This window comes from Typopeltis vanoorti, chromosome 3 (genome assembly GCF_054136105.1).
Source record: "Typopeltis vanoorti isolate ZY-2024b chromosome 3, IOZ_Tvanoo_1.0, whole genome shotgun sequence".
Taxonomy (NCBI): Eukaryota; Metazoa; Arthropoda; class Arachnida; order Uropygi; family Thelyphonidae; genus Typopeltis; species Typopeltis vanoorti.
The window spans coordinates 85,053,379-85,069,785 of NC_143551.1; the positions used below are offsets into that span (position 1 = coordinate 85,053,379).

The 16,407-nt window shown below is 32.9% G+C and overlaps 1 protein-coding gene across 1 annotated transcript in view; it reads left to right on the plus strand.

Moving 5' to 3' along the window:
• Nucleotides 1-1,801: 1,801 nt before the first annotated feature.
• The window catches only part of LOC150108343 (ataxin-10), a 173,154-nt gene continuing 158,548 nt past the window's right edge, over nucleotides 1,802-16,407 (plus strand). Inside the window, exons 1-3 of the mRNA XM_090390449.1 lie at nucleotides 1,802-1,950; nucleotides 4,005-4,172; nucleotides 16,227-16,306. Of these exons, the coding sequence (XP_090246575.1) occupies nucleotides 1,802-1,950; nucleotides 4,005-4,172; nucleotides 16,227-16,306 (397 nt within the window). The remainder of the gene's footprint in view (nucleotides 1,951-4,004; nucleotides 4,173-16,226; nucleotides 16,307-16,407) is intronic.

Sequence of the window (16,407 nt, forward strand, 5' to 3'; positions counted from 1 at the left end):
TTTGGTCGTCATAAGTTTCATTTGCTTATTATAATATTTGCTTATTATAAAAGGAAATATTTGTGGATTTTAGCTCTACCAATCGGCACCTTTACCAGCAAAGGTTGGTCGATTGGTAGATAGGTAATGGCCGCAAAAAGTTAAGCAAGTTTGAGTGCGATTAGTTGTTGGAAGGGTGTTCAATTGTTCGATGCTGTTGGCACACTCCCTCGATGAGTCTTTGGACTCCCTGGAGGTGCTACATAATATTTTTTTTTTGAAAATGTTATCCTAACAGGGTATTAAACAACTGCAGAATTATCTCAGTAAGTATAGGTATTATTTATGGGAAAATTCTCAAGTTACTCCTCTTAAAAACTATTATTTTTACGGCTATTTTTCCCTGTTTTCGTTTAGGAGTGTTCCTTATTTAAAAACATTGGCTTTTTACTCAAGAATTCTTAGGACATTATAGATGTATTTTAAAGATAAATATATGCAGACTAGTAGAGAAAGAAATTTTGTACATACCGTGTTTGGATGGTAGGTTGTTTTCGTTCTGCATACTTCTGCTGTTAGGCTGTTAAGAAGGGGGGAGAGGCAAAGTGGGAAATTAATTTGAAAATACGGGTTTTTTTAAATAATATATATTATTTAAAAAAAGCCCGTATATTTGTAATAAATAAATTTTTTAACTTGGGGATATTGTATATTAGGATAACCAAGTTATTTTATAAACTTGGTTATTTTAACTCCTAATCCCAAGTATGCAAACAATTAAGTTTGCGCCTGAAACAGAGTTCAAGTCTAAAGATGGTACAACACCAGGGCAACTCATTGTAAAGGTGGGTAAAGATCTGATCACTATTCTTAGTATTTTCCCATAATGTAAAGCACATCTCACTAGAACACTGAGGAGACCTCAAAAAAGGTCGAAACCGGTCTGGGTAGTGACCCCACCCATAATGCATTGCGGTATACATCTTCTAGTGAGATGTACTTTACATTATGGAAAAATACTAAGAATAGGGATCAGAACGTGACCACCTTTACAATGAGTTGCCCTGGTGTTGTCCCATCCATCTTTAGACTTGAACTCTGTTTCAGGCGCAAACTTAATTGTTTGCATACTTGGGATTAGGAGGTAAAATAATCAAGTTTATAAAATAACTTGGTTATCCTAATATATATATATATATATATATATATATATATATATATATATATATATATATATATATATATATATATATATATATATATATATATATATATATATATATATATATATATATATATATATATAAATAAATTTAACTGACTAGAACCCGAGAAAGTATAACCAAAACCTTTAATACATCACAACTAGTTTCATCGGTGGTCCGACTTCTTCAGGTGAGAAATAAAAACATAAGATATAAAAATAACACGGTAAAAAATTAACTTTACAGCTTAATAAAAAAGCAGAATAGCAACAGTCATATTTGAATAGGTGACCGCGTGCTACCGTTGGCATGAGTAGAATGTGTGCGACAGCTAATTTTTGAGCGCCAGTACTGGATTACTGCGCTATGGGAATCTGGTAAATTGTAGCTAAGATTATTGTTTAAATGTGAAGGGTCCAGAACTATTTCTTTTGATTCGATGATTCAAGTTGATTGGGATCGCACTACTAATTTATATATTTGCAAGGATGAATATATATATATATATATATATATATATATATATTATATATATATTATATTTAAGGGCGCTTCTTTGGGGAATAGGAAGGATTTTATGGGAAACAGAGTAAGTGTCGCTGCGTTGCTGCGCGGAGATGTCAGTAATGATGGACGGTTTGTCGTCTGCTTTTGCTGATCTGCGAAACATAATAACACTTTCAGAAGCTAATCATCATCATTGTGATGAGGAATTGTTTATGTATCTTCAGCGAGTTACAGAGTTATTTAAAAAGGCGGAGCATAGGTAGATATATACAATTTTAAACTTAAAAGTTTTTTCCAGGTGAAAGTGAGTTGGCTAATTCCATACTGCGGTGGCAGAGTTTTTTCCTACTTGAAACACTTGTTTTTCGTCCTAAAACTGATTAAACTGACCACAAGAATACACGCAATTAATAGCACTGCAATAACACATTGGCCTCATAAGTTCTTCAACTGTAATTCCAAACAGTACTAATGTTATCATTAAGTCAGCAAAGGTTGGTCGATTGGTAGAGCCTCTGTTATTAATGGTTCGCAAAAAGTTAAGCAAGTTTGAGCGCATTTGGATGGCGATCAATTGTTCGATGCTGTTGGCACACTCTCCTTCAATGAGTCTTTGGACTCCCTGGAGGTGTCACGTAATAATTAAATGTAACTTGAGTGTTATTGTACTCATTTCAAACTCCAAGGTAAAATGGCCAATGAAATCTAAGCGGTTTGATTTAATTTTAGGTTATGTACCATCATAACTCTGAATCGTTTGGCATATTTGAAGGTGATTAATAGCGCAAATATTACATGTAAATACAAAAAAAAAAAAAGTTTCTTTCTTTGGTTAAAAAAAAAATAATTTGAAAAGTCTGTGCTAAAGTGACTAACTATTTAGTTGTTGCTATATTAGCAAATACTAACAAGTGTAATATTCCATGCATATATGTGTATTACTTGATCAATACTATATGGCTCATAAAATATGTTCTGCAGCTTCTCTTCTAAACAAAGAACTGTCTATTATCAGAACTACTTTTATCTGTAATAGCTATACAAAACTATTAATAAAATAATCAATAATTATGGCCATTGTCTTAACCTGCTTCAAGAAGAAATTACCAGAATTTGTATTCAGTATATTAAAGGACTTTCAGAAAAAAAATAGCAAGACTATTTCAACAAATTGACTTACAAGTCTCTTTCCATCCAGTTCACAAACAATACCTTCCATATCTCTCCTAAAGATAAATATCCTGGAATTTACAGAATCCTTGCTGTTGTGGCTTATGTTATTATGGACAGACTGATTGTTCTGCACAAATTCACCTTGAAAACATCAGAAATTGATTTCACTTAAAGAATCCAACAAATCCCTGAACAAAAATGATTGTCTAAAACTTTCTCAATTTTGGGAAGTTATACTGAATAATACTCACCCTTCGTGTGTTCCATAATTTGTAATTAATTTATTGTTTGTATTTAAAAATAATTTATTAACTAAATTATTTTATTGTATTTTATTTTGTGTATCTTTTAATGCATCTGATAGTGCACATAATCTCACACACTTTCAATTGAATCTCATTTTCTGGACGTTTCCAGAAAATGAGAGAAGAATGTTCATTGAGAATTATGAATTGGTCACCCCTTCCCCCCCCCACAAAAAAGGAGGAAATGAGGAAGATTAAGGACTACAATATAGAGAAAGGGACCTTTGTGAAAGCTATGGAGAAAAGAGGCTTACATGATGAGGACTGGAAAAATCATAGAGAATGGAATCCGAGAACAGGGAGCTGTTGACAAATGTAAAAGCTTGGAAAAAGAAGAAAAAAAGATTTAAATACATTATTATTGAATTTTTTGGTGATTGGGATTTTAAGGATCAAAATAATAGTTGTCTTGCTGGTTGAGTGAGTCATAATGCCAAGTCTATTGACTCCATTGAGGTTTATTAATAATAATAATGGTTTCTTATGTGGATTGATATATGTACTAAAATAAATCTCTAGCTGCTTCTGGATTCAGTATTTCAAAAATAAATTTTAAAAAAAGTTTGTCCAGTGTAATAATTATTCTTGCTATCCACATATAATGAAAGGATACCCTAAGCTTTTATTTCATCACACACACACACACACACATACACACACACATATATATATATATATATCTATATATATCATAGCTCTCATAAATGTTGTTGAATTTTGCTATTTTCAAACGTTCCTTATCTAATACCAAATACTACTTACTGTTTAATTACTATTTAATATTAGTTGTGAATAGTTTACCTTGTCAAACTGAAAATAATAAATAATTTTCCAGAGAAACATTAGGACAAGAACATTGGAGAGTTTTGGATGAAGTACTACTTTGCACGTTACGGTTTGAAGAGGAAATATTATGTCCAAATCTTATTTTGATAGCTGAATTTTTTCGATGCTGTAGAAATGCCTGTGCTGCTTGTCCCCTAAATCAAAATTTGTGTGCAAGGTAATTTTTGTTTTTTCATATTCATTTTCCTAATATATGAATTTCATATTTGTTTTCATTATTAAATATTTTCTTTCATTAGAAATTAATCTCTGCCTGAAAACATTTTTTTTATAACTGTGGTGTGGTGTCCACATCCCTCACCACTAACTGGTAGACAAGTTTTACTTCATGATTAATATTACTACTTGATGTGTTGAATGCAAGAATTGACTACAAATCGTATTTGGACTCCAAAACAAAGATCCAGTTTACTCTTTCCTCGTTAATTTTAACATGTAATATGTAGGATGGTTTTTGAGTTACATCAGACAGCATGGAGAGATCCAGCATTTCTTCTTTTTTGAGGATACAACTTTAAAATGATTATTATGCAGACCAACTCTTAGATAATATACTGGACTAAGCCTGTGATAGCACTTCCAGGTCACATAACAAAATACTCTTGCTTCCTCAGTACCTGGTTTACTTGAAGAGTGAGTAATTATGTTTGGGGAGGCAGGAGCATTTCCAAGGCAATCATTTAAAGATGACTTGATGACATTCTCCATCTTGGGAAAAATGGAGTAAAACCAAGTTTAAAATTGCTTGGTATCTTTAAAATAAACAATCCATTAATGTGTATTCCATATCCCTCCTGATTTTCATCTTATCTTAAATAATAACTATGAAAAGTCAAGCAAAAAAAAAGAAATAGATTACATGAAAAAGGACAAAGGCAAGCCTCTCTAAAATCCTCCAGACTTATTTCACAAGTACACATAATCACAGTTTCAACCTCATGATGTTCTTATGCATTCCCAATCTATCTAACTACACTTACTCTTTTTTCAACAAAAATTTGACTTTCCGCTTCTTTAATTACTACTCATCGAGTTTTTTCAACTATATACTCTTTTTATCTCTAAGTCTGTATGTGTTTATGGTGATAAACATATACATCTCTCATCTTCATTTTATCAGATTCATTTGCTGTTTCCATTGTTCTTTTTTAATGTTACCACTGATTTCATCTCTTCTATATATTTGAACATAATGCAAGTAAACTTGTATTATGTTTTGTCTTACTTTTGTTCAACTTTGCTTCCATTGACTCTCTTGCACTCAGATGGTTCTGTCTTTTGCATTGTTAACCACAAAGCCAATCTCATAATTGCTTACATTTCTTACAATTCCTGCACTGATCTTGATAAACGTCTCTTTCTTTGTGAACACACCACATCATTTAGTGTCTGCTTTGATTAGAAAGAAATCAGAAGAATCTTGTTCAAACTGATACCAAAAAAAGTCACCTGGTCCTGATAGCATCCTTGCCAACCACAACACAGCACAGTGTGTTGGCAGGGATGCTATTAGGACTAAGTTGACTTTCACACACCACTTTAAGTGTGTAAGAAGCAAGAAATTAGTCTTGTACTAGGCAACGAAAATCATATATCACTCAAAATAATTTCATTGACATTCACGCCAAAGTGGAATTCAGACACATAGTCCTGTTGTGTGAAAAGCAAAGAAGTTATTCACTTATCCATCTATACTAGTAGTGGAGTACTAAATATACAAAAACTCACTAATAAGAAAACAGTGAATGTAGCAGGAATTTAAGCTATCCTTGTGAATATTAATATGAATGGAATTGATAGAGGTCATGTTGCATGAACATAATATTCTTATTTATTACCTCCTGAAGATGGCAGTTGAAATTTAAATTAACTTAATTACAAAATTAAGTGCAAAACACACACAGTTTTTTGCGTTGTTCACAAAATCTATAAGACTATTAGATGTAAAGTCATCACATCTATATAGAAGTAGCCTAGTTATGGTGTTCAAACCTTGTTTGCTTACACTTGAATATAAGAGTAAAACAAGAATATTATTTCATGTCTGTTATAATTTACTTGATAACCAAGGGAGAAAAACTTTCTGCATCTATCTCTAATCCAGATTATTTTAAAAATAGGGCGATACAACATTATATTAATTTTATGAGTTCTACAACATAGGTGTAAAGCAGAGTTCGTAGTTAGACTACCATAAGGTGTAGCAACAGACACATCTGAAAGAAAGTGTACTTTGCATTATGGGATACTAAGGCAATTGATGTGAAGTCATCATCTATACAAGGAGCCTAGTCGGAAAGATACTTCATGCACAAATTTTGTTTGCTTATCCTTGGGTATAGGATTAAAAAAAGAACATTATAATTATTTCTTGCCTGTTTTGTCCATTCATCCATAAACAAGTTATTTTCCAATACTTTGGCTAGATAATTGCAGTAACTCTGCTCTGACTGTTTGGAAGTTAGATGTCCATGTGGTTCATTTTGCCTTTCAGAGGGTTTTTTTTGTTTTCCAAAATGATTCAAAGTAATGTTAATAATTTTATTCTGGTTGGATGAAATTTAATGAAATATATATACAGTAAAACCCCATTTTTACGTTCTTGCAATTTACGTTTTCCTGCCATTTACATCATTTTCTGTTGGTTCCGTCTTAAGGCCTATTCTTGTGATATATTGTTTTCCCACCATTAACAACTTGATGTGGACATTATTTCCCGTGATTTGCGTTGTTTTCTCGGGTGGCAATACTGATTTTTGAATAGATTTCTGCAGAAATCTGTGCATTTCTGTTCCCAGATGTCGTTGCTTTCAGCTGTAGTTTCATTTCTGCCATCACTGTGACCTGCGCGCTTGCAGCAGTAATGTAGTGATGAGCGATATTGTGATTTTTCAATCACAGTACGAATTGATATTGCAGAATTTCTGCTACATATTTAGCTTGTGAAAGTTGCTTTCAAGTTGCAGTGAAGGATTATCCATGTTAGTAACAATGAGAAAAAAGACAGAAAATGTGTTTCGGTAGAAGAAAAGATGGCAATTCTGCGACGTGTAGATTGGCATGCTGGAACACGTGAATTTAGCAAAATATCTTGGACTCTCCGTGTCCACTTTGAATTTGAACACGATAGTAAAAAACGAGTCAAGCATTGAACTCAATGCAAATCAATCTAGCGGTATGTCAAAAAAAAAAAAAAAACGAAAAGCAAAAACAATCAACAATTAAAGATTTTTTTAAATAGATAAATGTAAGTAATTGTAAATTCATTTATTTTCAGTTATTAAATTTTGTAATTGAGTATGTAGACTGACATATATAGCAGTAATTTCCCCCCTATTTACACTTTCCTGCTATTTACCCTTTTTTCCATCAGTCCCCTGAAAAGTGTAGAAAAGGGGTTTTACTGTATATATATATATTTTTTTTTTAAATGTTATCCTCCTCCCCTTTCCATAGGAAGATTGTAAACCTATAGTACATTATTATCTTGAGTGAGCTAAAATTTTATTTATTTTTTTTTTGTATTTTTATCATCATCATCAAATTCCTGACATGTACCCTCAAGGGGTGTATGGGAAATGACGGGAAAAACTACATGAAAAATTTACATCGTTACTAACTTCCTATCTACAATTTTCCTCCAAATCAGTCTGTTACTTGTCAAGACTCCAACATTACCAGATCTTATATTTCTAATATCCAAGGCACTTTGTACCGTATCAATCCACCTATATCTTGGTCTTCCTCTGGGTCGTTTTCCTGCCAATTTGGCAGAGAACACTTGTTTGGCTAATTTTCCATGCCCATTCTGTTTAAGTGACCATACCACCTGAGATTAGCTCTGCTAACACATTCCTGGATGATGACAATGTCAAGTTCTTTCCTAATATCCTCGTTTTTAATATGATATTGCCATTGATGCCATCTGTTCACGCCTCTAATCTTTCTCAGGACTCTCATATCTGCAGTCTCTAGTCTTTGGTCAAGTGTTTTACTTCTGAACCAGTTGTCAGATCCATAAGTTAAAACTGGTTTGAACACTGTCTTGTATACAGCTAATTTAGTGTTCCGACTAATTTCTCTCTTATTCCATATGAATTTATTCAGTTGACTTCCTACCATACCAGCTTTGCTGATTCTGTTGTCTATATCCAAATTTAATTTACCATCTTCAGTAAAAATCGTGCCAAAGTAGTTGAAATGTATTACTTGTTCCACAGGTTCCCAGTTCACAACACAGTTGACATTTTCAAAACAATTCTACCTATTTTCATTGTCTTTGTCTTTTTATTGCTAACCTTCACACCGTATCTATTACAACAGTTATTCAATTTAGTCAGGGAATCTTGCAAACTTGTAGCAGATTTATTTAGAAGTATAACATTGTCCGCATAAAGCAAAGAGCTGACATTAACATCACTGATTCTGATATCATGTTTAATACCACTTTCCTTCACAATGTGATCCATATAGATAATGAATAACAGAGGGGATAATGTACATCCTTGTCTCACACCAGATTTAATAATAAACCATCTTCCTGTACTTCCTTCAATTCTAACTGCCGACTTACAACTCTAATACAGACTAGCTATTGATTGATATAATGCCCCATTGACACCATATAACTGTAGCATATTGAATAGCTTCTCTCTTGGCACCTTGTCATATGCCTTTTCCAGATCGACAAAACTTAAATTCAGATCTTTGTTATATTCCCATGCTTTCTCAACTGTTTGTTGTAAATTGAAGATCTGATCCTGACAGCCTCTATTTGGCCTGAATCCAGCTTGTTCTTCACCAAGCTTTTCTTCCACAATTCTTCTCAACGGTTTCTCAAGTACACTTGCATAGATCTTGGAAGGAATACTCAGTAGGGAAATACCTCTGTAATTCTCACATTCAGTTTTATTTCCCTTTTTATATATGGGCACTATTAGAGCTCTACTCCAATTATCAGAAATTCGTCCCGCTGTCCAGGCTTTCTGAACTATGCTGTGCAGCCACTGTAAGACTTTTATACCACCGTACTTCAGCATTTGGTCGAATATCATCTACTCCTGCTGCTTTTCCACATTTCAAGCCTTTGATGGCTTTTTCTACTTCAAGTATGGATATGTATTCCTGACTGCATGCTTGGTCGGTGTTTTTTAACACTGTGCTGTCATCACTGCTTGTTTCATTTAGCAGTTTTTCAAAGTAATTACTCCATACTTCAAGGATATCTTTTTCTCCCATTTTCATGGGATACTTTTTCTCCCATAACACTTTTATCATCTGTAACTCCTTTTACAGTACTCTTTCCTCCATTCCTAAGCTTCTTCAACAACCTCCAGAATGTTTTGCCACTTCTTGATATTTATTTTCTATGTTCCAAAATCCTCTCCTGATTTTTGTTTAGCTAGTTTTGCACATTGTTTAGCTTTCATGCATTTGTCTCTGTATTCTCTAAGAACAAAAGCTGACTTATTTGCCAAGAACTTTTGATATGCTTTCTTCTTTTCCTTCATTGCCTCTTTAACTTCCTCTGTCCACCATGGAGTTCTGATTTTTCTATCCTTGAGATAACCTCACCACATGCCTCTCTGGCTGAATCAATCAGGGTTTTCTTCAAGGCTTGCCACTGAATCTCCAAGGTTTGGTTCCTGTTCTCAAACTCTTTCATTTTTTTCTTCAATAAGCTTTGTGTATTTTAGTCTACAGTTCACATCTGAGAGCTGCTCAACTTTTATTCACTTTAAAACTTTCTTACATGTTATTCTTTTCAATATGAAATTCAATTTTATCCTGCTCAAGACTAAATAGTGATCGCTTCCGATTTCAAATCCTCTGTACACTCTGGTGGTCTGCACCAGAGAGAAAACATCACTATCAACAATAACATAGTCAATGAGACTTTTCTTATTCCTTGCCTCTTCTCTCCATGTGAATTTGTGCACATTTTTATGTTGGAACATGGTGTTAGTAATAACCAGTCCATGTCCTGAGCAGAAATCCAACAGGTATTTGCCATTATTATTAGCTTTGTTCTTTTCTCCAAATTTTCCCACAATATTTTTGTATGTGTGACAATCATTTCCTACTCTGCTATTTAGATCACTAACAAGGACCAAATTTTCCTTTTTCATTGTGTCAGTTGCTTTTTCTAAAGTATCAAAAAATTCCCCACTTTTACCTTAGTAGAACCTTCTGTGGGACCATAGGCACAAATAAGTCTCATTGTCCAATTCCCCATTCTGATATTTTTCCCACATCACTCTACTTGAGACTGCCTGCCATTCAAGAAGATTAGCCTTGTATTTTGTGTTGAATACTATGGCTACTCCTTCTTTTCCTTGATTGTAATTTCCTGAATATAACATTTTGTATTTATTGCTCAGAAAGATCTCACCAGTTTTTCTTTTTTGTTTCAGTCACCCCTATTATGTTGATCTGGTACTTATCTAATTCCTCAGCTAGCTCCATTTCTTTGCCATTCAGTCTTCTCACGTTGATAGTACCAATCTTTAATTCTGGCAATGTTGATTTGGGATGTGCTTTCAGACTTGTATTTTTAATACCGTATATTTTTACATAGTCCAGAAACACTGCCCTAGAGAGTAAACGCAGACTTTTTCAAGCCATTTCAGGTACTCCAATAAGTGGAATAGCGGTCTTCTTCTAAGTGATACAATTCATTTCCTATCTGAAGACAATCATAAACATCCATGCCTGCCTTATGATTTCAAGCTGCAGCCTGTTGGTTGGAAAGTGGTCTGTTAACTACTTAGGAAACTTTAGGTTCTGTATTAAAATGTGTTAAGGTATTTCAATTTTGGCATTTCACTTGAAAACTATTTGCAGTTGCAAAATTATGCAAAACTGAACTATGTGTATTAGAGTACATATGTCAGAAACTGGTCAAAAATATGCTATAACTCTTGACTCATCAGTTTTTACAAAAATACTACCACTCCATAGTGCTCTGTGAATAATGTAAAATTTGTCAGAAATGTCATGGTAAGTCTTGCCAAAACTGAATTATCAAAAACTCTATTTTGAACAATTTAGAATTTGCCAGCTTGATGTTTATTTTGTCATATCAGTATGCTGCTGTGCAATAATTTTTGTTCTTAACTCAGGATTCAAGATTAGTTAATGGAAGAAGATTATATAGTATGGCTTGAAATTATATTTTTTAATCTCTTTTCACTATAATTCAGCAATCCTAAATGATGATGATAATTATTCCCTGACTTGAGTTTACTATTTAGAGTCATTATTAAAATTTGCCAATTTATTTCAGGTATTTTAATGGTAGAATTAGATTAAACAAAATTTTATCTCCATTACATATGCCAAAATTCACTGTAGGTGTAGTAATAAATGGTGCCATGCAAGAATGCTATAAAGGAATGTGCACATTGTTATGATTGTTTCCTTGCCTATTATGATTTACCTGGATCATTTTCATATCTACATGATTTATTTTTTTATTAAGATATTTAGAGGGCTGCTATTTGCATGAATATTAATCCACTTACACAAAGACACTTCTCCGCATTATAAAAAAGTGTTCTCTTATACATGAGATGACTTTGTGACAGAGAGAGTGAGAGAAGGGGTATATATACACACACCTCTTACTCATTTTTACCAAATGCATTTCTCTAGTCACTACAGTTTGTTTTTGCGGTCAATCATAAATCATTAAATATATTTTGTTTTTTGTTTACCTTATTTAATATCCTATTCAGTTTATATTGAATATTTATAAAGTTGACTTCTTTTACAAGGATTCTTGTTTCAATGTCAGACATAGTGTAAAATTCATATTAATAATTTACTGCAGGAAACCTATTTAAAAAGAAAAAATTAACTTTAAATAAAGTCAAATAACTTCCTCTCAACCTGGAGGTCGAAACATGATCAAAAGAGTGCAATCAAATATATCTACTAACGGCAGATTGGACCAGGATTCTACCATAATTAATTTAAAACATATGACTTGATTGTGTTATGGAATAAAAATATATTAAACAGTTATGAAGAAATTAATTGGCTCTTATTTCTAATTTGGGTTAAAAGCAAGGCTGAGGTCATTCATAATATAGCCAAGATAAATTGCACAATTGAACTGTGTCTAAGGCTTAAACCTCAGAAGTTTAAAATGCCGATGGAACTGATGTTGTTATTGTCTTGTCCTTGGAAGAGTCTTAGATGTTTCCATGTGCTCCTTGAACTACTTTGGCTATGTCGATGATTTTGTTTGTATAGAACTATTGTTCAGGATTAGGATCTATTTCTTGTAAGGCTGCTGTAATTGCTGGACAAGTAAAGATGCGAACAGGTGTCAGTTCAGTATTGGGGCAGTTGTTGCGGTTTCTATATGTTCTCGTATCATCTGTATTGATCTTCATTCCTCTATAATGTCCTGTTCATAGTCTTGCAATTGTGGTGGAGATCTTTCTGTCAGCATTGATTTCAGGAATTTGATGTTTTATCACTGATTTCAGTGGAATTAGATGGAACTGATATTCTGGCCATAACAATGTGGAGTATGCTGAACTTCAGTGAGGTCCAGTCAGTCTTCTGCAACCAAATCTTTTGCTTGCAACTTCATGTTGCAGAACATGTTAATAGTCCTGGATATATTATTAGGATTATTATCTGAGATCTCTAGGGCATCAAGGGCTCATTGAAGGAAGCTATAGATCAATCACCAGCTGTCATACCTTCTCTTAAACCCATTCACACTAGTTAATGAAAGATTAACTTGATGCTTCACTACTTCAACAGGCAAACTGTTCCATTTACTCACTGCTCTGAGAGAAAGCGAGAGATTTCTCACTTCTTTCTTAACTGCACACAAATTTAATTTCCATGGATTTCTCCTTTGACTTCTCCCTACCTTCCATATAATAAAATTTTTCATCATTTGATATCCTCTACTGCCCTTTCAGAAGTTGATTGATATCTGTCATCTCACCTCTCTTTCTTATCTGCAATTCCCATAATCTCAACCTCTCTCTCTCTCTTTTCATAATTTACATTTCATAATTCCAATGTCAACTTTGTTACTTATTTTTTTAGCAATCCTTTCTTATCCCCCTTCAAACCCAGGAGACCAAATCTGGATGCAGCAGTCATATCACAGCCCTGTAAAGAGGCTGTATGACTTTATCCTTGCATATCATGTTTGTTTCAGCATTGCAATTATTGTCTAGTTCATTGGGTTCCCAAACTTTTTCGGTTCACGGCACCCTTAATATATCAGGATTTTTCCACAGACCCCCAAAGTCAGAACATAGCCCTACCTTACAGTTGCAGTGTACAGTTGGTGCAGTTAGGTTGGTTAAGTTAAAAAAAAAATTAAACATGTAATTTACATAAATTGTTTGAGAATTTGAAAATTCTCAAACAATTTATGTAAAAAGTATTAAATAAGTACATATTTTGAACAATCAAATCATTTAATAAATAAATCATAATTAGTGGGAGACAGGTGAGCCTGTTGTTCACTTAAATTATTGGAATATTTTGCAGCACACAGTTTGGTAACTACTGCTCTTGCTAATAATTCTCTGCCTAACAGGCATTAAACATTAAACTGGACTGTAGAAAACTGATCTGGCAGGAATCAAGTGTAACATACCTTTTGGAGGAAAGGTCAAGCCTCTGTAATACTATGTAATACTACCACTTATTGAAAACTTCATATGGTCAGAAACCATGTTTGGACTCAATAGTAAAAACCCAGCTTTATTTTCCCTGTTTCTTCCAGCATGCAATATGATTAATGTTTTCTCATTTCTCAATTACTCATTTCTCGTTACTCAATATCGGTAATGAAAAATGCGACTTTTTTTTTTTTTTGAGGGTATAGCTTTAAAATGGCTATTATGTTTACAGACTGGCTATTAGATGATATGATGGTCCAAACATAACATGACATTTTAGGATAATTCAAAGTCAGCTTCCAAATATTTTTACTGCCACTTGTGCCTAAAGAGAGCCCAGTCACTGGAATGTGGAGGCACTGACAAAGCCATGATTTCAAGCCATGGATCAAAGAAGAATATAATTTCAAGTAAATAATATAATTTACTTCGTAACTAAGTGAAGGAAATGATACACCTATCTATACTCCTGAATATTTTATTAATAAAGTGATACACCTTTTATCTACTTGTATATTGAAAATATGTCAGTTCTGCATTAATTCATATGAATTAATGATACACTTATGAAATGATACACCTATCTATACTCCTGAGTATTTTAATAATAAAGCGATACACATTTTATCTACTTGTATGTTGAAAATATGTGAGTTCTGCATTAATGGATGAATGAAATTTTAAATGTTATAAAGAATTCATTATTGGATATCCCATGTTGCTCCCAATTTCATCCAAAACAATAACCATAAACAGTTAAAAATGAAATAGATTGTGTATAGAAAAACTCCTATTCCCATTTTACATTGCATGTTAGGCTTAATGGCCTGTTACCAAGTAACTTGGCTTCTTGAAACCTAATTCATACATTGATAGGATGGTTAATCCTGTCCTTAATCCAGCAGTCTCCCCTCTTATGTATTAGAGTGTACACTTACACAACTATAGAGAGTTGAAGCCTCCAGAAAAGTATACAGCAGGACTACATGATGAGGACATTTGTGGCACATCACTGAGCATCAGAGTGTCCATATGGCATCTGTGGATGCCCAATGAACAGATGATGATGACACTAGCAAGTAAAGTCTAGTTTCCTGTTTTCTTTTGAGAAGATTTCATGCTTGTAGGAAGTTTTTTTCACTTAATTACTTGCCAACAAATTATATTCTTGTTTAATCCAAGGATAAGGAAGCAGAGTTTGCCCAGGAAGTATCTTCAAGACTAGGCTACTTGTATATAGATGTGATGCCTATACACCAATTGCATCAGTATTCCACAACGTAAAGCACACTTCATTGCGATTGCATATGCATTGTGACGATACTTTACATACAAAAACTTTTTATGTGAAGTATCTTCACATATTGTATAAGTGTAAGCTAAAAGTACAAAATATGGTACTTTGTTAGCTTACACTTGGGTACAGGATCAAAGAAGAATATAATTTCAAGTAAATAATATAATTTACTTTGTAACTAAGTGAAGGAAATTATAATACACCTATCTATACTCCTGAGTATTTTAATAATAAAGCAATACACATTTTATCTACTTGTATATTGAAAATATGTGAGTTCTGCATTAATTTATCCTTAGTATCTTTCTCAGTTAGATACCTACTGATGAGAACTCAGTAAAGCTCAAAACTGGTCTTTTTAGTGATCCTTCTGATATTGCTATTGCATTATCAGAAGCACACTACCAAAAGGAAGTGTGCTTTGCAGTATGAGATACTGAAGCACACTACCTAAAGCACACTACCAAAAGGAAGTGTGCTTTGCAGTATGAGATACTGAAGCAATCGATGTGAAGTCATCAGCTTCTATATACAAGTAGCCTAGTCTTGAAAGTACTTCATGTTCAAACTTTGCTTGCCTTGGGTTAAACAAGAATATAATTTCTTGGCAAGTATAATTTACTTTGCAACCAAGTGAAAGAGCTTCCCACAACCATGAAATGTATTCAAAAGAAAAATACGGGTAATGTTTTCCTAATCATAAATATTTATTTGAGTTTCAGAACTGTCAGATTTTTGTATTTATGACAAGCCATTATGTACAGATTTTCAAATTTAAACAATGAGCTGTTTAAAATTCATAGGATAACATGCTACAAGTTGAACAGCCTTTCATGTTTGGTCTTGTCATAAAAAAACTATATTTTTTTTAGAACTTATATAAAATTAAGAAATAAGTATCCAGAAAAAAGAATTGCAACTATATCCAGTTTAAAATCAAACTTTGGAATGTTTTCCATTCAAATCCAAGTTTTCATTAAAATCATTATTAAAAGAAACTTATTTTTATATAAATTTTAAGTTGAATTACTTATGTTCAACATATGGTTATAAAGTAATAATGATAAGATTCATGCCTTTGTTGTCAATTGAAATTCCTCTTCAGAAATCATCTTGGAAAGCTATATATTCTCAAAGCAGTGATGCTGCCATTGGTCTTACATTGTTGAACTTCTCGTTTATTAATATTCTTTGAATTTTATATATATTTTTAAAATATCTTGGTATTCAATTTCATTTTAATTTTTCATTGCAGTGCCAAAAATATACTAAGAGCAACTCTTCATCAGCTTAGAATCATGATCCAAGTTTACAGTTCTAGTGAATCTCAAGAAGGTAAATTTCAAGAGCAAAAACTGTATGCATTTTGGAATATTAATTTTATCTTTTTATTTTTTCTAATTACCCATTCCAACGTTTAGTGACAATGATGGAGT